This window comes from Calypte anna, chromosome 2 (assembly GCF_003957555.1).
Source record: "Calypte anna isolate BGI_N300 chromosome 2, bCalAnn1_v1.p, whole genome shotgun sequence".
NCBI lineage: Eukaryota > Metazoa > Chordata > Aves > Apodiformes > Trochilidae > Calypte > Calypte anna.
This window is the reverse complement of record NC_044245.1, coordinates 105,045,626-105,068,964: the sequence shown is the minus strand read 5'-3', so window position 1 is coordinate 105,068,964 and position 23,339 is coordinate 105,045,626. Positions and strand designations below refer to the sequence as shown.

Sequence of the window (23,339 nt, the reverse complement as noted above, 5' to 3'; positions counted from 1 at the left end):
GAGGCATAATGGAAGTGGAGGCTTAGGTTACCTTAGGAGAGCAATGTAGGAATGTTAACTACTTATGTAGGCATTAAAGGAATTTTATAAAACCAAGCAGGTCTTTTTTCTGTAAGGTATTAGGGTGCCCTATTTGTTGTTGCTAGGAGGTGCCTTTCTTCTGGTTATGAAAATTAAAATGGGGAAATCTTCCTACAAGCTGTCTCAGTTCTGTTGGTCAGGATCCTCTGCATGTTTCTTCCTCAGTAATCTAACTGTTAATGCCTTTAATTGGTGCTCCCAAAGCAGTTTTGAAATATTGATAGATTTTAAAGACATCTGTAAATTATAAATAATTTTTAAAGTTCACATTTCTCTTTTGAATGCCCATTACAAAGTATTAGTTTTCAAGGCATTTAATAAGTTATGAGACAAATGAGTGAGTTTAATGTAGGGTCACTGATGTGAAAAAAAAAAAAAAAAAGTGATGGTTATATTAAGGTTATATTAAGGTTATATTAAGTCCTTCAGCTTTTCCAAAACTGTGTACATTCATATTGAAAGAAAACAGAGACTATTATGTAATAATGTATATTTTATTTTAAGTTACTTTTAAAGGTTACTACTGTCTGCTAAAAACTTCAAAACTATAGTTTGCTTCAGTGACACATATGTTAGGCCATCGCTGAAGTCATGCTAATGCTTAAACACTATCCTTTGATCTTCTTGTTATTTAGATATATTCAGCACACGGCACAATATTGTTTTATTTCAGCAATGTCTAACCTCTTTATTTACTATTTGTTCACACCTGCATATTCCCTTAAGATTCCTTATCTCATTTTCAAGGTAGCCCTGTAGACAATTAGTGGTGGTAATAATATAAAATGTGTCTAGCAGTAAAACCTAAAACGGCCATTACAAGTAAACTATATGATATATAATAACCACTCCACTCAATTACCTGCACAAAAATGCAGTGATTTAAAACTGTGAAGCTCTATCATACATTCAGTTAACTGACCTACCTTCCTGCTATTTAGTCCTTCCTTTCTTACAATGTAAATTCTGTCTTGTGGCATGTCGTCCTCTAAATTAGCAGGATTAGCAGGGCTGTACATTTGTATGTATTGTCTGTCCCTTTCAACGTGTGTGTATGAGCACATATATGTGTATGCAGTGGCATATGACTAGGTCTTTGGCTGGTGGTGGGGCAACATATAGTAACCACGCAAGAATTTGCTGTGTATATATGCATTTATAATCCATATACCTGTGTCGGTATGGAGTGGATGTGTTTATGTCCTCCTGCCTGGTATACTTGATTTGTCACTTTTAATATCTATTCCCCTCCAATGTAACTGTTGTTACAAGTTTTGTACCTATTAAAGACCCCTTGCTGTTCGGTACTTCAGGTAGGGTCCTGGGGGATATTTGTGTGACCAGTCTGTCATTACCACTAAGGGAGCAAAGCAGTGAGAACCTATGAGTAGGAGCTGGGAGTGTCAGTCCAGCTAAACTGCTGGGTTTTCTCTTTGGTCAGGTCCAGCAGCTTAAGCATTTTGCCAGCTCTGTGATTCAGGGAGAGAGAGGACTTTTCTTGCAGAGATGGCTCAGACCTGGGAGGTACAAGTTCTGTTTCCCCCTTTGCACAGATTACATTTTTAACCTCAGGCAGACTGCTCCAGCTTTCCAGCTTCTCTCTGCCCCGGTTACTTAAGCAGCAAAATGGGGAAAACAGAAAAGTGCTGCTTACAGGATATTGAAACTATTAATTTGTTTATATTTGTAAGCTCTGCTCTATCAAAGGATCCTTATGTATTATGGCACATAAGGGTTTGCTGACATTTGCTTTAGGAACATGGCCAGTTGTCTAGAGGCAGTGAAAACATGTTTAAATCATACAGAAAAATAAGGCATGATAAAGCAAGTGCCCTGAAGCATATTCCAGCCAAAGCATGCATATGCCATAAACCTTCCTGGTGACTGAGTAACGTTTTTCTGAAGAAGCACTGTTAATTCAGTCAGCAGCACGAGGGGTAAGATCACTTTTAAGACCTCACAACTACTGGGGTTGGCACATGAGTGGCTGGCTGCTAACTCCACAGAGGTGCTTTTGTGCTCTGATGCTTCCCCCTTCCTCCCTCCCTGTTCGTGGGATAACTCCTTCTGGTATTACTTCACTTCTCTGTTAGTGAACACTTTCCCCCATAAATATGACTGAACAGGTGTTACTCTGCTACTAACTGAGTTTCCAGCTGTCTTCCTCCAACACAGACCAGGCAAAATCTGTTGTTTCATCCTATTAGACAGACTAGAGAACCATCAAGCCTGAGATGGAGGCCTTCCTTGCAGGATACAGTAGTTTTGTTGCCAGAAGATGGTCAGGAAGGTCTGGCTGGCTAACAAAGACAGTCCTTCAGCTGCTGGGTGTAGTTCCAGTTTTGCATCCCCTTTGGCAGCAGCACAGAGACTGCTGCAGTGTGGCCAGCCAGCAAAATTAGGAAATAAGGACCTCTTTTATTTACTCAGGCTGCTGAATCATGGGCATTCCTGTCTGCTTGGAGAAAAGTCAGGCAGCTCTACTTTCCACTGGAAGTCTCAGGAGTGCTTGGTACTTTCATCTCAGAGTGTTCACACACTTGTTTTAATGTGCTTTATGGAAATGGTGAAACTCAGCAAGTACAGTTGGTGTAGAAAAACATCTGCACTAACTATTCACACACATTTGCATCTTTAAATAGACTTTTAGGCCCTGCAGCTGATTTCCAGCAAAGTTTTTTGGTTGTGAGTGCTAGAGCTTTCTTAGAGTCAGCGAGTGTGAAGTGACTGGTTCCAAAAATTAAAAATTTACATGGACATGTTAAGTGCATCACATTGAAACTCAGAATACTTGCCATAACACAAAAAAGGCATTTGCAGTAAGTAGCACTTAGTGAATCTGAAGGAGGAAAAAAAAAAAAAAAAAAAAAAAAAGTCGATACTGAAAATATATTTTAAAACTGCATAAACACTCTGTAGAATACCTGGAGTCCTATTCTGCCCCCAGGTAGATGTGTACCACTTCTGGGGACTTGTATGTGTGCATCTGAATTTGGTTCAGAGTATTTTAAACCAGCTTGTTAGAATATTAAAAATCAGTATTTGTAATGTTGACATAGCTGGGTGGGTAGGTGCCTGCAGATTTATATACACTTGGCTGTATGCAGGGTAGCAGCAAACAGTATTTTTTATGAGAAAGATCAGCTAAAAGGGTTCTGAAGTCTTTTACCCTGAGAATGGGTTAAACTTTGGTCCTAATAGAAAGCTGGCTCTGTGTGAAGTGCCTCTGGGAAAGCAGTTCCCAGTGGAGTGTATGAACTTCCAGTGTAGTTCATAATCCAAACCTGATGTGGGGACCTTCCATTTAGCTTCTCTGCCATGGCTTTAAGTGGCCAGATCCGATTCCCCAATGCCCATGCACATGGAGCAGCCTCAGCACGTGGTTCCAAGATGTGGATCACTGAAATTTTGGAGATGTTCTTGATGGTTACGTGTCAAATTTATGGGTCAGCATCTTAGTAGGGAAGGGTAGAGAGATGGCAGGACAGGCCGTGACATCACTCATGTCTTGCTGTAGCAGTAGTTACCCTTAGTCCTGGTTTCCCTCTTGAACACTGTCCCCAGATCCATTCATAGACAGCCCCTTAGCTCACTTGGGTGCCTGAGTCCATCACCCACAAAGAGTTCCCATCACCCACAAAGCGTTCCCATTGTTCGATTGGGGTCTGCACAGCAAAAGTCACTGCTGCTAAACGCTTCCCTTATCTCAGAAGCAAGGGTTTCAAAAGTCCTTCTGCAGGTCACCGACAGCCACAGACCTGGCTTTGGGAGCCCTTTGTGTGAGCACAGCCCAGGGCCCCTCCTTCCGGACCTCCACGGCCGCCCATGCCCCTTCCGCGCCGGTTTCTCCCCTGCCCCGCTGTGCCTGGGGGAAGCCAGGGAAACGTGTTGGCCTCATTGTTAGGCTCGTACTCAGGAAAATCCTGTTGTCCTCTGCCGTGGGTGTGTGGAATTCCCCCTGCCTCGCTGGTTCTCCTGTAGCTCTGAGCAATTGAGAGATTTTCGGATTTCAAGTTAAAAGAGAGCAAGTTGGACCTCGGAGTGTTTTGCTCAGAATTATTAGGGGCTCAGATTAGAAAAACCCAAAGTGACACGCAGAAACATTTATATTTACCTTCTGTAAATTAAGAACAGGCTGTGTGCTGTAGTTACTCTGTTCCTGCTCCTCCTTCCTTACCTCATACAAAAGTAAAAGTGGAGACCCCCAGAACAAACAAGGAGAACTGGATAGGGGAAAGGGGCTGCTGTTGCTTATCTCATGGTCACTCCCTGTGCTTGATCCCAACCCAGCTGCCAGCCCACTGAGATCCATCAGCCAGCAGGAATAGTTGTTCATAGGTAAAACCAGGCAGGCAGTGGCCACAAGAAAGAAGTGATTTACTACTGTGTCAGTGATGGTACACTATTTATAACGCTTACTATATATTCCTGTAAACATTTACACAATAATATATCATTTCTGTGTAGGATATACATTTTAATACTAAATTTGGTTACAAAATATGTTGCCTAGGCAGTCACAGACTATTTTTCTTCAGTGGGTTGCCTGACATAAATTCCTGTTTATCTGCTGGCAGTGGTCGTATGTCAGAAATACATTTGGTTTTTAAAGAACAAAAGGTTTTAGCACTTAAAAGGCCTGGTTGAAAATGTTAACTTAAAATAAAATTTAAAAATGTAGCAAAAGTAAACATCTTTTTCTGTGAATAAGTATTGTACTGTTTTGATCGTTTCCAGTTGTTCTGTAAAACCTAGCAATTTGAAAGGGCAGTACACAGGTTTACATCAAAAGTCTCCTGTGAATATTGCAGTCATTAATGTACTAACTTAAAAACTCACCTGGCTGGTATTATTTAGTATGTATGACAATGAGTAACTTTGTTTCAGTACATTGGGAATCATTTTAGGAGATGATATTACTTTTGCTAGAAGAGAGGATTTTTGTTTTTCAAGTTTTATCCTAAAAAAACCCCCACCTTTGTCTCCAGTTCAAAAACATGATATCTGGGCTACGGTTTGGTTTTGCTCTTTAAATATATCCCATTAGTACAGACTCATACATAGGTAAATACAGATATCTATTTATGTGTGTGTAATTTCCGAAACCCTTCTCTTCAAGATGTAAACAAGAGGATAAAAACCCCTGCAGTTTCCAACTTATCCTGAAAAGCATTGTGTCAATGGGCAGGCGTCCAGCAATGGTGTTTGGTTGTTTTCTCAGAGTTAGATGGTTGCCATCTGGCATTGATAGTGAGATGGCGTTGTCATCAGTTTCTAGATGCAGGAAAGGAATGAATCCTCATCTGTTTCCCGTGGATAAGCAAGAGGTTGATAATCTAGTAAAATCTTGTTACCTTAAAGAAAGCAGGCTTGGAATTTGTTTACATAATATAGGCCAGCTCTAACTTTTATGCTGATGTAGTAAATTTCTTGAGAGAAGGCTGAGGATGTTAAGAAACTTACTGCTTTGCAAGAATACCTTAAGAAAGATATTTTTCAACAGGATCCTCCTGTCTTTTTCTGTACTATTACTGTAATCAGTTTTACTTTTAAAAGGAAAAAAACAAAAACCCCAAGCATTGCCCCTGGTAAGGAATAAAAGGATTATTTGATGTAGAGTGGTCTTTCAGGCATTCTTTTAATGTTTTAAAAGAAGGTTTAGATTAAGATAAGTGTGATCGCTGTAGTGTTGTAGCCTTCATCTAAAACAAAAGGTGCAAAAATTGTAGAACACATCTGTTGAAAAAAATTGTTACAGCTTGCCCTGTGTATAGGTGAGGTAAGACCATGGGTAACTAGAGTAGTTTATTATCTGGCTAGCATTCCTGTTTTGTCTTTTCCTTGTTACTCGTAAATCTTTCAGCTTTTACCATAATTGTTTATCATTTTTCCTGTTTCCAGTATTTTACAAGTTGCTTTGTCTGTGAGCACCTCACAGTACAGATTCCTCTGGCCTGAGGAAGTTCAGCTGGCTGAGGCCTTGGCTAAAAGGAAGAAATGGTGGGCAACCTCTTGAACTTAAAAAGAAAAAAAAAATGTTGTTCACATCTGACCCTTTTGAAACTTTCTCATTCTGCTCTATCCTGGCTATTGGTTTGTTAGTTTGTTTTGAGCATTCAGTGATCCAGCTGCCAGCTTTCAGTAACTGAATTATATCATTATTGGAGAAATCTGGTTGCACTTTATTAGAGAAAACATCACTGTTTATGCTGTTGTCCTGTTCCTCCCCTGTAATTTTTCCTGTTATTGTTTAGAATAACACCCAAGTATCTCTCAGTCATAGCCTCTAAAAGATTTCTGTATCCAGAATCAACTTTAAGGAGAAAAAAAAAACCCCAACTGTGGCAAAGCAGGGGGAATCTTTTTATCAAGTATTACACATGCAGGTTGGCTGTATTAATTTTAAATCATTCCTGTAATATTTTCTTCTTTCCTTTGACTCTTCAGATTCTCACATAATATGCAAATCATTTTACAATGGATACAAAAGAAAAATTAAATATATTAAAATCTGCATTTTAATAAAGTTGTCAATGTATAATGCATATCCTGCAACTGAGAAAGAATGATAAAAAACCAATAAAAAGATAATATAAGCATAGAACTATTTAATAACTTTTAACGTTTTACAGACTGATAAAAATAAATGTGGTCTTGAAGCTGCTTGACACAGGTGTAAGAAGACTCCTAGTCTGAGTTTAATATCTTTCAGCAATTTAAGAGTAGCAGATCTTGGTCATGCACATTTGTTCTCCCCTTTGAACTGTGGGGACTAAGCTTGTGGACGCATTTTTTCTCATTTCAGATGGAGTGGATGTTGAGGATGATCCCACTTGCTCATGGCCAGCATCATCACCTTCTAGCAAGGACCAGACTTCCCCAAGCCATGGAGAAGGTTGCGATTTTGGTGAAGAGGAAGGAGGCCCAGGGTTGCCCTATCCATGCCAGTTTTGTGACAAATCTTTCAGCCGCCTCAGCTACTTAAAGCACCACGAGCAAAGTCACAGTGACAAGCTCCCTTTCAAATGCACCTATTGCAGTCGTCTCTTCAAACACAAACGGAGCAGGGACCGCCACATAAAGCTCCATACAGGAGACAAGAAGTATCACTGCAGTGAGTGTGATGCAGCCTTTTCAAGGAGCGATCATCTTAAAATTCACTTAAAGACTCATACGTCCAACAAGCCATATAAGTGTGCCATTTGTAGGCGTGGATTCCTGTCATCCAGTTCCCTGCACGGTCACATGCAGGTTCACGAGAGGAACAAGGATGGCTCTCAGTCTGCTTCCCGGATGGAGGACTGGAAAATGAAAGACACTCAGAAATGCAGTCAGTGCGAAGAAGGCTTTGACTTTCCTGAAGATCTTCAGAAGCACATTGCAGAATGTCACCCTGAGTGTTCCCCTAATGAAGACCGATCTGCTCTTCAGTGTGTTTACTGCCACGAACTCTTTGTAGAGGAAACTTCTCTGGTGAATCACATGGAGCAGGCTCATAATGGTGAGAAGAAGAATTCATGCAGCATTTGCTCTGAGAACTTCCATACTGTGGAGGAGCTGTACAGCCACATGGACAGTCACCAGCAGCCAGAGTCGTGCAATCACAGCAACAGCCCATCTTTGGTAACTGTGGGCTACACCTCAGTCTCTAGCACTACTCCAGATTCAAATCTCTCTGTGGATAGTTCAACAATGGTGGAAACGGCTCCCCCTATACCAAAAGGTCGTGGAAGGAAGCGGGCAGCTCAGCAAGTGCCAGATATCACTGGTCCTTCAAGTAAACAGGCAAAAGTTACCTATAGCTGCGTTTATTGCAACAAACAATTATTTTCCAGCCTTGCAGTTTTGCAGATACACCTGAAAACTATGCATTTAGATAAACCCGAACAAGCGCATATCTGTCAGTATTGTTTGGAGGTATTGCCATCTCTCTACAATCTGAACGAACATCTTAAACAAGTCCATGAAGCTCCGGACCCAGCACTGATTGTTTCTACCATGCCCGCCATGGTGTACCAGTGCAACTTCTGCTCCGACGTGTTCAATGACCTCAACACCCTTCAGGAGCACATCCGATGTTCTCATGGGTTTGCCAACCCTGCTGCTAAGGACAGTAATGCATTCTTTTGTCCCCATTGCTACATGGGATTTCTTACAGATTCTTCTCTGGAAGAGCATATTAGACAAGTTCATTGTGATCTTAGCAGTTCCCGTTTTGGGTCCCCTGTGCTCGGAACCCCGAAAGACCCAGTGGTGGAAGTGTATTCTTGTTCTTACTGTACAAATTCTCCAATATTTAATAGTGTTCTTAAACTGAACAAGCATATCAAGGAGAACCATAAGAACATTCCTTTGGCACTGAATTACATCCACAATGGAAAAAAATCCAGAGCCATGAGTCCCTTATCTCCCGTAACCATTGAGCAGACCTCTTTAAAGATGATGCAGGCAGTTGGAGGTGCTCCTCCTCGTCCTGCAGGTGAATATATTTGTAATCAGTGTGGTGCTAAGTATACTTCCTTGGATGGTTTTCAGACTCACTTAAAAACACATCTTGACACTGTCCTGCCAAAACTGACCTGCCCTCAGTGCAACAAGGAATTTCCAAATCAGGAGTCTCTGCTGAAGCATGTTACCATTCATTTCATGATCACCTCAACCTACTACATTTGTGAAAGCTGTGACAAGCAGTTCACCTCAGTGGATGACCTGCAGAAACACCTCCTGGACATGCATACATTCGTGTTCTTCCGCTGCACCTTGTGCCAAGAGGTTTTTGACTCCAAAGTCTCCATTCAGCTACACTTGGCTGTGAAGCACAGCAATGAGAAGAAAGTATACAGATGTACATCTTGCAACTGGGATTTCCGTAATGAGACTGACCTGCAGCTTCATGTTAAACACAACCACCTGGAGAACCAAGGCAAAGTACACAAGTGCATCTTCTGTGGTGAGTCCTTTGGCACGGAGGTGGAGCTGCAATGTCACATCACTACACACAGCAAGAAGTACAACTGCAAGTTCTGCAGCAAAGCTTTCCATGCTATCATCTTGCTGGAGAAGCACTTAAGGGAAAAACATTGTGTTTTTGAAACGAAAACTCCAAACTGTGGAACAAATGGGGCATCTGAGCAAGTTCAGAAGGAGGAAGTGGAACTCCAGACTTTGTTGACAAATAGCCAGGAGTCCCATAACAGCCACGATGGCAGTGAAGAAGATGTGGACACATCTGAGCCTATGTACGGCTGTGACATTTGTGGAGCTGCTTATACTATGGAGACTCTCCTGCAAAATCACCAGCTTCGAGACCACAACATTCGACCCGGAGAAAGTGCCATAGTAAAGAAAAAGGCAGAACTCATCAAAGGGAATTACAAGTGTAACGTGTGTTCTCGAACATTCTTCTCTGAAAATGGGCTCCGAGAACACATGCAGACACACTTGGGGCCAGTGAAACATTATATGTGCCCGATCTGTGGTGAGCGGTTTCCATCTCTTCTGACTCTTACTGAGCATAAGGTCACACATAGTAAGAGCCTGGACACTGGAAACTGCAGGATTTGCAAGATGCCCCTCCAGAGCGAGGAGGAATTTTTAGAGCATTGCCAAATGCACCCTGACTTGAGGAACTCTTTGACGGGGTTCCGTTGTGTGGTGTGCATGCAGACAGTGACCTCCACGCTGGAGCTGAAAATCCACGGCACGTTCCACATGCAGAAAACTGGAAACGGTTCTGCCGTGCAGTCCACGGGACGTGCACAGCATCTCCAGAAACTGTACAAGTGTGCTTCTTGCCTGAAGGAATTCCGCTCTAAACAGGATTTAGTGAAACTTGACATCAACGGTCTGCCATATGGTCTGTGTGCTAACTGTGTTAATCTCAGTAAAAGTGGTAGTCCAAGTATCAACATCCCTTCAAGCAGTAACAGACAAGGCATGGGCCCAAATGAGAACTTGAGTTCCATTGAGAACAAAGGCAAGGCAGGGGGACTGAAGACTCGATGTTCTAGTTGCAATGTTAAATTTGAATCAGAGAGTGAACTCCAAAACCATATTCAGTCAATCCACAGAGAGCTTGTTCCAGACAGCAACAGTACACAGCTGAAAACACCACAAGTATCTCCAATGCCCAGAATCAGCCCCTCCCAAACTGAAGAGGTAACCCTTTTTTCTTTGCTCTTGACACCTTCCATCCTTTTGGAAAAAATCGCCCTTTTTTCACACTGTCTTGTCACTTGTCATGAAATGCTTAGGCTGAACCATGTTGCATTTCCATCCATAGCCATTAGCTTGTAATTATTTGCTTCTGATATGCCTTACATCTTGGACAGAATTGTGTGGAGTAGGACTAATTCCAGTCTCTCTAGGATATTGTCTTCTCTGTCACTGAGGAGACCTATCTTCATGCCAGCACAACTGAAATCTGGAATCTTACCCTAGCTCCCTCATGCACTGGAATCCCCTGCTAGGAGTTGTGCTTACGGCAGAGAGTATTGATGGCTGAGGAGCAGTATACAGTGAGCCAGAATGCTGGCATAAGGCATGGATTTTTAAAAAATATTTGCGAGCATCAAATTGAGGTTTGTTTTTTTTAAAATTGGGTTGTAGACATTCATTTTCCCCTCTTTTAGCGTATTTTGATTAAGTAGATGTGCAACACTCGCCTGAGGTGAATTGGGAAACCAGTCCTTTGGATGCAATTCCTTGATGTGTTTTTCTTTCAGTTCCTGATAAGAAACATTTTGATGTCACTGAAACACCTAGTGCCTGGTGATTGAAATCCCATTCATGCACTGTAACTTAGAAAGTAAATATCATACTTTTGAAACATCTCATCTGCTTCTTCAGTTACCAGTGACCAGATAGTAGGATCTGTATAAGGGGAGGTAGGGGGTCATGTACTGATGGAAGAGAATCTGTTTCATCTTCAGAAATGTTATCAATAGAATGACTTGTAATTTATGCTTTGTGTCTTGAATAATGACCCAGTATAGATCAGGAAACTGAAAAGCACAACACAAGCAAATTATAAGAAGTAATAGCTTTTGTTTAAAGGAAGCCTTTAGCCTCTGATGTTACAAGCATGGTGCAACCCATTGCTGTGAATGTGTACAGATACCCTGTGGCTAGGGAGCTGCTTCTCTTCCATCACCTTCCTCACTCCCTGTTTGTGAGCCCATCTGTTGGGTAAAAAATCTCTCAGCATGTAATCCAACAGTGTTGTGCAAAATGCAGAGCAGGAGGGAGGCAGAGAGGGAGGAGGGGAGATACATAAAGGCATGTGGGCCAATAGGTAAGTATTTGTGGAGCTACCAAGAGCATAGCTGGAAACTGGCTGGGAAAAGACAACAGAGGTAGAATAGGGTCTGGAGTGCCACAAGGAGGGTGAAGTACCCTTCAAGATGAGTCTTCTGGGAAAGGGCCCTAGGTTTTCATTATTTCTGCATCTCCTGGGTGGTGGTGGAGGACACTTGGCAAATGGGATGTGATGTCAAATTTATGGAAGAAGCAGGTTGTTAGACTAAGAACCATGGGTTTAGGGAAAGACTTTTCAAAGAAGAAGGAAAAGGAACTGCTCCCATTAGGTGTTCTTCATGCCACTGTTGGCCCTGTAGTGCTGCTGCTGAGTGGGAACTGTGGGATTACAGAGTTTTGATACATTCAGAATCATCCTGTTTTCTCTTTCTGTCATCTTTCCCTGAGTGACTACATCCTTCTTCCCAGTCATGTTGGAAGCCAATTCCTCCTGCCTCGAGGAAAATCAGAATCATGCATGTTAAGACAGTTACAATGACGTTGCCAGCTTGTCTTTGTCTTGCTTGTAAATGGGCAAAAAGAAATTTGGGGGGCTTTATGGTGATATAAGGTCAGCTATCTTCAATGTCATCAGTGGATCTTCTTGGATCTTTTTGAATCAGGTATAATCAAAGTTCTTGTGTCTTCTGATTTACGTATTGTTCTTTTTACTGCTTTCCAGTTTTCTCTTAGAAAAATATTTAAGATTAAAAGCCTTTTAAAATCAGCAAGATTTGTGTATGGCATTCGCATGCTTTCAAATCACCATTTGCACTCCACCCCCATTCAGAGCATTTAAACTGATTTTTCACTGTCTATGGTTCTAGTCTCCACATAAGTAACCTAGACTTTCAGATTCTTTTCTCATGGGAAGCAGAAAGCTATCAAGTTCCTGATAGAGCATTAGTAGTTCTGGAAGCCATAGCTTCATGTTTGTAAAATTCTGAAGGATAATTTATTTTTCTAACAGATATTACATGTTTCAAATTATAGTGATGCAAGCATTATGCCAATGAGAATCAAAATTGAAGGTGGTAATACAACACTATAGATTGGATGTCCAAGCTGAGGGAAATGAAAACATAAGCATATAACACAAACAAATTAGATTTCTAAAATTTGTTATTAGTCAGTAGCATTCCTACTCTACTGGAAGGATATTTCTTGAATTGAATGGGATGTTGAAGGTGACTGCTTAAACCATGCTATTTTGGGGAATTTTTCAGCAAAAAAATCATAATGTTAAGGAGTGAAGATTTCAGTTTCATTGCTGGGAGTCATGTGGTTTGAGATTTCAACCGTTATGTAAATAACATTTTGTTCCAGAGGGAAGAAAAATAAGGAGAGTAGTTGTCAGACCATGAATAGTGCTCAGTACTCTTTGTGACTCATAGATTTCTGTTGTAAAAGTACAATTATCTTAAAATATGTTTTAAGATAAAAGATAATTTTAAAAAAGTAACCTCTGGCTTTTTTGCCAAGTATTCTCATGGTTGAACTGGAAAACTTCCCTGTTTAGCCTGTACTCAGTTATGTGATAAGGTACAAGCACCTAAACATGGTATAATGCTATCAGCTGAGGTATCACCTGCTGAGCTCACTGTGCTTGCTAAGTGAAAGATGTTGACTTGAATAATCTTCACAGAAAGTTACCTTTCGGTTGGGATGGAAAATGATGAGCACTGCTCATCATCAGGTAGAAAAAGCCAAAAACCAGTTCAGAACTCATAAAGCCCATCATACTGCTCAATCTAGTGGCTATAAATTATCAAACAGATGTTAACAGGCAGATTGTGGTTAGCTAGCGATTGGAAGAGCTCTAAAATTGCTAATCTGTCACTTACCTTTTGAGCTGAATGAGGTGCTGAATTTGGGTTGTAGGTTGTTGTAAAAATCTCAAGTTGTTGCAAGTATACTGTTAGGCTGGGCTAATAATCTTGATGATAGTATTTTAAAGTGGAAAACAAGTTCTCATATGACAGTGAATTGGGAACTAGACATCAGTCCTTTTTCTGTCATTCTTTTGCTGTGTTGACTCAAATTAATTTGAACATCCCTGTTTCATTTTTCTTATTGAGAAAATAAGACTGGTATTTAATGAAAAATTCCATGCTTAATTGTAATAAAATTTTTGTAAAGCCCTTGGAAGATGAAAATCAGGTTTCAAGAAAAATTGTGCAACCTTGCTTCTCTTGCTTCTTCTTAATGTGCTCTCTTGCACCTAGTGAGAGAACTCCTCAGAACTCAGCAGGTGTGCCATCAGTCCTTGAGCTCCATGGCTTCTATGCATGCAGAATCATACCAGCAGAACTGTACAGTAATAGTTATATTGTTAATTTTTTATCCGGCAGCGGAGGAGGGAAGAGACTCCAGCTTACACCAACAGTTTACTGGTAAAGACTATTTTATGCCAGTGTATCCATATGTGCAACTGTGCTCAGTTTGGGGTTCTGTTGGTAAATTCCAGAGTAGGTGCTCAGGGAGCATGGTTGCTTAAGTTACGTTTCACTTTGTTCCATGAATGTGAAGCTCATGAGAATACTGTATTACCTGTGGCAATGCAGACAGTCCATTAATAATACAAGAACACTCTGGGGTTTCTGGTCCTTAGAAGAGAAGAAGCAGTGCAAGTACACTGCCAAATTACTGCGGGAACAAAGATGCTTATTTAGGTGTTATAAAAGACTTGCAGAAGCTCACTGTAGCAGAGGATATAAAAAATCATGGACAAAAGTAGGAATTCTCACACCAGATGAGGAACAGAGTAAGTGTGAATGTGGGACTGCTCTTCTGTCCTGTTGTGGTTGTGCTGAGCTATATGCCAGGATGGGCATGTCACAGCAGGGGACACTGGGCACATCACAGCACCATTCTGGAAGGAGCTGTGGAAATGCTGAGTGCTGGCTGACAAAGAGCTTGAGGAGAAGGGGTCACAAAATTCAGATGCTGCGGAGAGCTGATGGCTCCTTCAAACTCAACTTATCCGTCCTTGGACGAATCCAGAAACCCTGGGAGAAAGAAAGGAGCTCAGGTAGGTGAACTGTTTTATCATTATACTTTTTTTTCATTTTTATTCATGGGCCCTGAATCTACCTTTCGTCTCTTAGTCTTCCTCCTCCCTTCTCAAAACACTGCCAGACTCACAAGGACAGAAAACAGGAACTGCCTTTTGAAGTAGCTGGTTTGTTTCAACAGCATGCACTGGCAGTCAGAGGCAGAAAGAGGAGAGAAAAGACTGTGAGCAACCCAGAAATGTTCCCAGATGCATGCTTTTGGCAGGGCAGGCAATAGCATTTTAGCAAGATAAATCACTGTGCTTTTAACTGTAAAAAAAAAAACAAAAAAACAAACAAAGAAAAAAATCCACCACTGAAATCAATAGTCATGCATTTAATTGAAATACTTGAAGAAATTAAAATAATCCTCCTCACCAGCAGTCCAAGCTCATCATTCAGACTACATGATTTTTACAAAGAAGCATATAAAATTTTATTATAAATTTACAAAATAGTCCTTTGGGTTTCCTGTCAGTGAATCCAGGTTCAGAACAAGTGATTTTCATGCTGGAGTTAGGGTTTGAAGGCAGAAAAGGTAAAGAAGGTTTGTTCTGGCACACAGATTTGTGTTTGAAGTAGATTGTAGAACTAATCTGAGGAAAACATGTTTTCTACTTCTGAAGTTCCAGAATCAGATCCCTAAAAATTCAATTTTTAAATTTTTGCATAATTTTAACATTTGTTCAGGAAGATATTGTTTAAGATGTAACCCTATATATTTTTAGGAAAAACTTCCCTGTCTTGTTTTGTAGTTGGTTTTGGTTTTTTTTTTGCCACAGTATGCCACCTTCACACTACAATATCCTCTAATTTCTGGTAGAACCTCTGTCATGGACTGGCTGAAAAGATACAGGCTTAAGCATTTCTCATTTCTTTGTCTTCACACTTTCACAAGTGAGCTATCAGAGTCCTCTCTGAATTTAACAAGGACGGTGTTAATTTATTATCCTGTTGCTGCAAATCCTACCAAAATTAAGCAGCAAGCTTCCCACCTTCTAACACACAATGTTAATTCAATCTGTGAAATGAAGCTGAGTTGTTGGCTAAGCACTGCTGAACAGAAGCAAGAGGGATAATTGTAGTGACTTGTATTAATTTCCTGTCCACTGATCACCAAAATCTAATACTGTTTGTCTGTCTTGTTATTTGTCAGAGGCTTCAGATCGGGAGACTGGAGAAGCATCTTCTTCACACCCCTGGGAAACTTTGCATGAGAGAAAGAAAGAATAGCAAGTTCTCCAAAGTTTTCAAGAGCACCAAGCCAAGAGCTTGCAGTAGGAGGGAATGCCTGCTTGAAGAAAGATAGAAGAACTAGAGAGGGACACCAGGAATGTGGATGAAGACCTTCAGCATCCCTAGAGAGGGCAAATGTAGATTCAGCAAACCTTTATGAAACAAAAAATTCTGAGATTTGTACTCCTAACAGCTCAGCTGTACAGCCCACTGTCCGCATGGGGTTTCCTTGTACATGTATCTGCTGGCCAAGTGACCAGGGTTACATGCAATAATTTCCCATCTGCACAGCCCCAATTGGAAGGTCAGATTAGTCATGAGTATTTGTATTCTGACCTCAGAATACAGAGTAGAAACAATAAGAGATTCCCCCTGGTTTTCTAGCCTGATTATCTTGAGCAATGAGACATGGGAAATCATGGCTTGTCTCTTCTTGTCTGCTGGTTTGCATCTCTCTGGAGATTTGTCTCCCTGCTCATACTTTTGGATTACTTTTTGCCAGTTTCAAGAAAACGCTTCATAGATCTCACAGCCTATGAAGTTTTTGCAATATTTGGGAAGAGAGATGATAGAATCCAGACTAGAAAGAGGCCTATTAGAGAGCCAGACCAAGAAGATGGCTTTAACTGAAGTTCATACCTGTTTCTTAAGCAAAACCCGGTCACAAAAAATGATACTAAAGGAAACCATGATCTGTTCTTTGTGGTGCTCATAGACCAGTTTCTTAAGTGGCTGCAGATGTTTTGTGAAGTGTTTTTTATCACTGCTCAATAAAGTTGTTATATGTGATGTGTGTATTATTTGTCTCATACAAGAAACAATGTTGAATTTGTTACTCTGTCATCAGGGAAATTAAATGGCCTAACCATTAATTTTAAATGGTTGTATAGCCTCAGTACTTATTTTTTCACAAAGTTAAACAAAATGAACAGAAACTACCCACCTGCCATTCAGCGTGTTGCTAAAGAGTCCTCTTCTTTGAACTCTCATAGTTCTGGCATGCCTGGTACTTATCTTATGCCTGATTATTCAGAACCCTTAGATATATTTTCCTCCTGCCAAACTCATCTTTCATGTTTTCCACTTACTGCATTGTATATACAATTGTATGGAATACAATCTGTAGATATGACAGCAGAAATTATCTCCTGCTAATACCTGTCCTCATCATGGAACATCTCAGGACAAGAGGCAGTGAGCACACACTGAAACACAGAAGATTCCCTCTGAACATGAATAAACACTTTTCTCATGAGAGTAACCAAGCACTGGCAGAGGTTGCCCTGGGAGGTTTTGTCTCCTTTGAGATATTCACAAGTCATCTGGACATGTTTTGGAGGCAACTGGCTTTAGGTGACCCTTCCTGAGCAGGGAGGCTGGACCCCATGTCCCCAAGAGATCAACCTTAGACATGCTGTGATCTCCACCATCCTTTCGGCCTACCTACAAGGTGTACATTCACGTTATCAAGTTCTTTCTTGGTGGTTAAACTTTTGTTGTGAGTATATGGCTTCATAAATTAAAATTAAAGGGTGGGGACTCTCCTGATTGTGACTGTCTCAGTTACAGTGTATGACGGTGGGGGGAAAAAACGCTGCCTGCAGTTTTTATTAGATGCCTGAATTCCTCAAGATAAAAGCCTCACAGGCATTCATTGATCATTTGTAATGCCTGTGAAATGCCTCTGAAGAGTGACTTATAAATATAGTAACTTAGCAATATGGCTATTAAAAGTTGCTTGCTGCTTTTGTACTTAAGAACAACATGAGAGGTAGGAGAGGAGACTATTTGTCCCCTTTGATCATGCTTCCACATTTTTAGTACGCTGTGTGGGATGAACATCCTCTTTTTCTTACCTATTTTCCAGATTCAACATTCTATGCTAAAGGCACACCTCGTGGCTTTTCATATCTGTAAGGCCACCTCTTCCTCTCTACATTTTCTGATAGGAAATAGGGTGGTTCACTGACAAAAATGATCTGAGACTCCAAGCTTCCAGATTTCCTTTCATACTTGTTTTCCCACTGCTTCAACAATCCTCTCTTTGGGTTCTGCACTTATGGCAGGAATAGGTTCAGTACCAGACCCTAGGAGTGTGGCTGTCTGCATATGAAAACCTTGGAACCATCGCTGACAGTGGCCAATTTAAAGTTAATCTTGTTCTTCTGCTTTTGAAGCCCTAGTAGTAGGGAATATCACCTGATGATTTTCCTGAACTGTCTGTCTTAACCATAGTTCCTCAGCTTTCTCACCTTCCCCACTTCAGAGCTGGCTGTCTAGGTGATGGTGGTTGAAGTCCTGAAAACCTACAAGTGTGACATGGTGCTTCTGAAACAAATTCTGCAGCCTTTGTTTCTGATAGGGAAATGGTAGACTGAAGCCCAGTGCAAAAAGAAAGGAGATTAACACGGGATGTACCTAAGAGGAACTGCCAGAGTTTTAGCAAGTAGTGAAGTGAAAGGTTATGAAACAGAGGGAACGCTGTGAAATTCCCTTAATTTCCTTAGAGGAAAGCTAGTATGTGTTCACAGGAAAAGTGGCTAGACACAAGTCATTGTGGGTACTGTTGAAGCCTGTCTCAGCAGAGTGCTTGTTTTGCTGGGACACCAGTTCCTTGGGCAGCTGCACTGCCCCAGCAGAGGCTTTTCAGCTGGGCACGCGGTCATGCAGAACTGCTGTGTCAGCAGCTGTGTGCCAGCTCAGATACCACCAGTTTATTTGTTAGCACTGATGTGGCCTAAGAATATCCATACAGGGCAGTCCTATAATTACAGCAGGATGATTTTAGAACTCTGTTCATGGCATATTTTGAAGCACAGGCAAGCCTTTTTTCAAACCCTAGTCTTGTCAGTGTTATGGTATGAAGCCTCCGTTTGTGAAGTCCCATTGACTTCCCCAAGTGCTCAGCTAATAGTATGAGAGGAGTCTAAGGGGTTTAATCCTTCTCCTGATACTTCAGTGAAAATTAATTTCTTATATATTATGTATGAGTAATATATTTCTATTTGTACATGAATATTAATGTTGCATATTTTTGAGCACAAGTTCTATTCTGTAGGATTGAATTATCTTGATAAGGAATAGCCCCAAATTCTGCAGGATGAAGGTTGAGTGGAAAGTGGACAATTAAGGGCAGGGGAAGGGTCCTGCATCATACTTTGGAAAGTGAAATTAATAAGCATTAATTTTCTATAGCATGGGAGAAAAGTGGTTCTAGTCTTTAAATTAAACAAAATAAGGTATATAAAAAGCTTCAGTTTTGCCTTTCTGTTAAAATCCAGAGAGCTTTTACAAAATTTGTGATGGAGAAAAGAGACAAAAGAGTAAGTATTCTCTTGTGTGTACTTGCAAACTATTAATTTTATTGGTCTACATCTGTTGCTGATTGTTGGTGAAGAAAGTAGTGGCTTTATTGAATGACAGTCTGTCTCAGTACGTCTTCTTTAAAAGAAAGGGAAAAAAAACAACTTTGAAAAGAAAAAAGCCTATTAGAATTTTAGCTCTCTGCATCTCAGACCTGCCAAGCCATGCTCTACTGCCTGTGCTTTCATGGCACGTCATCTGCAAAATTTTCTGTGCAGTCTTGGTCGTAGTTTCTTCTTAATGTCCATGGCCATGTAGCTGCTCTGATACTGAGATGCTGAATGTTATGATGCCTCTTGGTGTGTTAGTGGCTCTCTGGTCTTAGAGAGACTCAGGTTGGCAACCTTATTTTGATTTTAAGTGCAATGTAAGGAGACAGAAAGAGCTGGGAATGCTGATGGAATGTTCAGTTGCTGAGGTGGTCAGCTCCAGATTTCAGAGCACTGCTCAGCACATATACCTGCAGTGCTCAGAGGCTCAGCTTCACCCAGGATCAGGTCCCAGTATGGAAAGACAGAAAGAATTATTGTTTAGATCCCAAATAAAACTTGCAGTACTTAAACCTGTTTGTACTCCTAAAAACTATGTAAGCCTGTTATGAAGTAACTGAGAAAAAATAAATATACAGCCACATACTGCCAGGTTTTATAGTCACTCTTCTGAGAGGTACCTCATTTTAGCACTGAATTTCAAAGACCTAGAGAGAGTTAAAGGATTAGAGTACTCAAAGGGAAGAGATGTAATTTTTAAACCTTGCAAGATGTGTTTCTTTCTGTGTGGGGATGTGATACATTGGAAGCTAATGCACTTCATCAACCAGGAGAGGGGCAGTTTTGTAACCAAGGCTCATTGAAGACAGATGTGATTAAATGGAGAATCCAGAATGTAAAGGTGAAAGACAGAACAGCAGACCAAGACTTAAAGCAGAGTATGGAAGGAAGGACCGCTAGAATTAATATTTGTATTTTTACCTCAATACATATTGTGTATTAGAGCAGTAAGTATCTATAATGAAAGAAATTAGAAAAAAAAAAAAGTTTTTCTCCTTTTGCTTAACTTTTGGGATTGATTGTATTCTTTCTCTAGGCATGTCCACTCAAGCCTCATTACACTTAAGACCCTGGTAAAAAGAAGCAGAACAGAAAAATCACTATGAATATGTTCTTAAAAGCAGTCAGAAAATGATAATTAAAGGGTATTATGTGAGCAATGAGAAGATTTAGCAATTAGTCAGTTCAAAAATGATGCAGTATGACAGTGCCCTATAAGCAAGATAAATAGGTAACTATGCAGTGAAACTGGCTAACATATGCTTAGGTTTTTTTGAGCTTAAAGATGACAGAATAACCATCCAGGAAGATAGAAAGGAAATCCTCAATTAAGGTACTGTCAAAAATAATCAGATCCATTTTGAAAAATGGCTAAATGCACAAATAAGCTGGGACTATGGTTGCTCTTGTGCCTCATACAGGGCCAATCACACTGCAAGTACTTGAAAAAATAATAATGTAAAAAATCAGCTAGCAATACTAGGAGTTAATACTGGTAAGTTGCTGTAGTTACTGCTCAAGTTTTAACTTGTTTTTGTGTATGTTTTGTTAGAAGCTATTCACTTTTTCTTGCTGGGTTGCCTTTCTATTGGTTTAATAGATTGACTTGGCTCCACCCTAGATTTCATGTGAGGGAAACTATAGTTGAATGCTTGGCCTGTGAGAAGGGAATTAAAGGATGTGGGAGGAGTGGCATCACTTTCTTTTGGCAGCAGCAGGTTCTCTCAGATGTGTCATTGATCCATGTCCTTGCACTGTGCTGAAACTGAGTGGAAAAAGCCTTAAATGTCCTCTTCACTGGTGTGGCAAGGGTAAACAGAGTATCTACTTGTAAACAGGGGATTATTGTTAGGTGAACAGGTACACATCAATGGCATTTTTGGTAGTGCAAGCAAGAGAAGTGCAGAGGGAGTATAGAAGAAACTGGGCATGCCTGCAAGACTGAGAGAGTGTAGACATGGTGCATTAAAAGCTATAAAACATTTTTTTTGTTATTTCATATATGTAACAAGTATCCCGTTGCAAAATGGATCAGGAGATGCAGAAATGGTATATTTAATCAAGGAAAGCAATGCTGTTGAAAAAAATGCTTTGCCATGGAGCTTGTGGCATATCCTCCCCATGGAGGAGAATGAAGTATGGATTAGGTGTAATATAATGGAATATAGTACACAAAAACTGGCTTACTAACGCAGAAAAATATCCATCCCAAAATTCTCAGAGAAAGGAGCTGAAGATAAAAGGAAAAATTAAGCAGATAAATTTACAGTCTTTTAAGAAGGAGGTCTCAGCAGCCTGGGAAAAGGCTACTAAACAGACATTTAACAGGGGATGTAAGGATTATGCATGAAATTACTGGTTTGTGAGATTGATTTAAACAGTGAGGAACATGAGAAAAGGCTAATCAAAGACATGATAGAAGAACACCTAGAAAGTTTGAATTTAATGAAGGATAGAGGGCAAACATTCACAAAGGGAGGATCATGCTTAAAATTTTCAATAAAGAGTATTTTGAGAGAGTAGCCACAAGTGCTGACAGAGAAGCCCATAAACATGATTTACTAGGATTTTTAGCAGAGCTTTTGAAATGGTATAGCACAAAAGACTAATCTGTTGGGTGAATAAGTATGGCATAGGGAGAGATACTTTGTTTGATTAAAAAAGAAAAGAAACATTGACTTGGGTATGGAAAGCATTTGAGCCTTGTGAATTGAAGCGGGTTAGGTTGGAGGGGTGTGAAAGATGGAAAGCCTTAAGAATCATTATTTGCACCAATTTTGTTGAATTTATGCAGCATATCAGTAGTCTGGGAGAAAGAATAAGTAGTAAGGTGATAAAATTCCCCGATAGTACAAAACTGGAGAAGTGTCAGATCATAATAGGCAAGTGATAAAATTCTGAATGACTTTGACAAGGAGGTGGAGCATGGGCAGATAAGTAGCATATGCAGTTCATTTTTGAGCAGTATAATAAAGGTAGGAAGTAGAAAAAGAAGATTGTATGGATACCTCAGCCAGTCACAGGGCACAGAAAGCTACACAGAAGGAAATTGTACATACTTCTGAAGCACATCTGAATAGAACTGTAAATCTTCTAGTAGAACATTTATTAGTTGTTTTAATTTGTTTATAAAAACAAAATTCTGGACGCAGAGCTGATGTACCAATTGAAAAAACATATTCTTGGGCTGTTAAGAAAAGAAATAATGTTCCATTAGACATGACATGAACACTTTGAGTACCTTTACAGAAAGGAAATTCTGAAAACTGCAAAGTCACAAGTGAGGATCAGGACAATAATTAAAGGTCTAAGGGATATTAATTATTCAAAAGGTTAGAGGGACACATGCATATGCTCTGCATGGATTGGAGGCCTAATCCAAAACTCATCAAATGCAGTTTCAGAGTTTTTGGTTTTAAAAACAGGAATGCAAATGAACAAGGATGCAAGGGGAAACCAGATTTGTGTGAGATACTTAGTCCAAACAGGTAGCTCTTCTATGACAATTCTGAACGGCCCCAGGAATGACTTGGGCCTCACATTTATGCTCAGCATGTAGGAAACAAATTGGCACTTAGGTTTTTGACAGGAGAGGGTTTAGTGAAGGATTGTGGACTACTTTGTTGAAGAGTTTTTATGAAAAGATGAGGTCACAATAATATAATGAATAAAAAGAAAAAGTTAAACCACTTTCTTAATTCAAACTGATAATGTGTTGCTGTCCTCTGGAACAAATCTTCTGATGTTTTGCAACAAGGCACAGTTTAGAGCACAGGCTTCTCTTGATACCATCCTGGTCCTGCCTGAGTTCATATGGTGATGCACTGATAAGGGTCTTCTGCTGCTTTGGGCTTGTTTTTATGTTTGGAGGAGAGAAAGAGAATGCCATTTTCTGTCTCACAGGAGGCTGGCAGGTGTCCTCTGGACTATGCAGTGGTGGCAAGTTAGGGTGTAGGTGCTCCCTGCTGTTCACCCTTCATCATTTAGTGGAGCTGATGTGTGCTGGGCTGTGAGCTGAGGCAGCAAGGCCTGGGTCCCCTTCTGTCCTGCTGAGTCCTCTATAGGCACAGGTGACATGGGAAGAGGGGCAGGGAGCTCAGCCAAGTTCCTGGCTGCAAAAAAGCTGCAGCAAGGCAAGGGAAGGAGGCTTTTCTGTGCTTCTTCTTCTGTGGAACCATTTTGTATTGCAAAGAGCTGGAGACACTCAAGAGAGATTCAAGTTCCTCTTTCAAGCAACCCAATTTTTCTTCTGTGCTGTGCT

General features: G+C 40.5%; 1 protein-coding gene across 13 annotated transcripts in view; it reads left to right on the top strand.

The window, feature by feature from the left end:
* The window catches only part of ZNF521 (zinc finger protein 521), a 233,071-nt gene that overhangs the window by 88,913 nt on the left and 120,819 nt on the right, over positions 1-23,339 (top strand). For all 13 annotated transcript variants that reach the window (XM_030446178.1, XM_030446171.1, XM_030446169.1 and 10 more), the window contains one exon: positions 6,887-10,239. In XM_030446178.1, coding sequence (XP_030302038.1) covers positions 7,327-10,239 — 2,913 coding nt within the window. In that variant the 5' untranslated portion in view covers positions 6,887-7,326. The remainder of the gene's footprint in view (positions 1-6,886; positions 10,240-23,339) is intronic.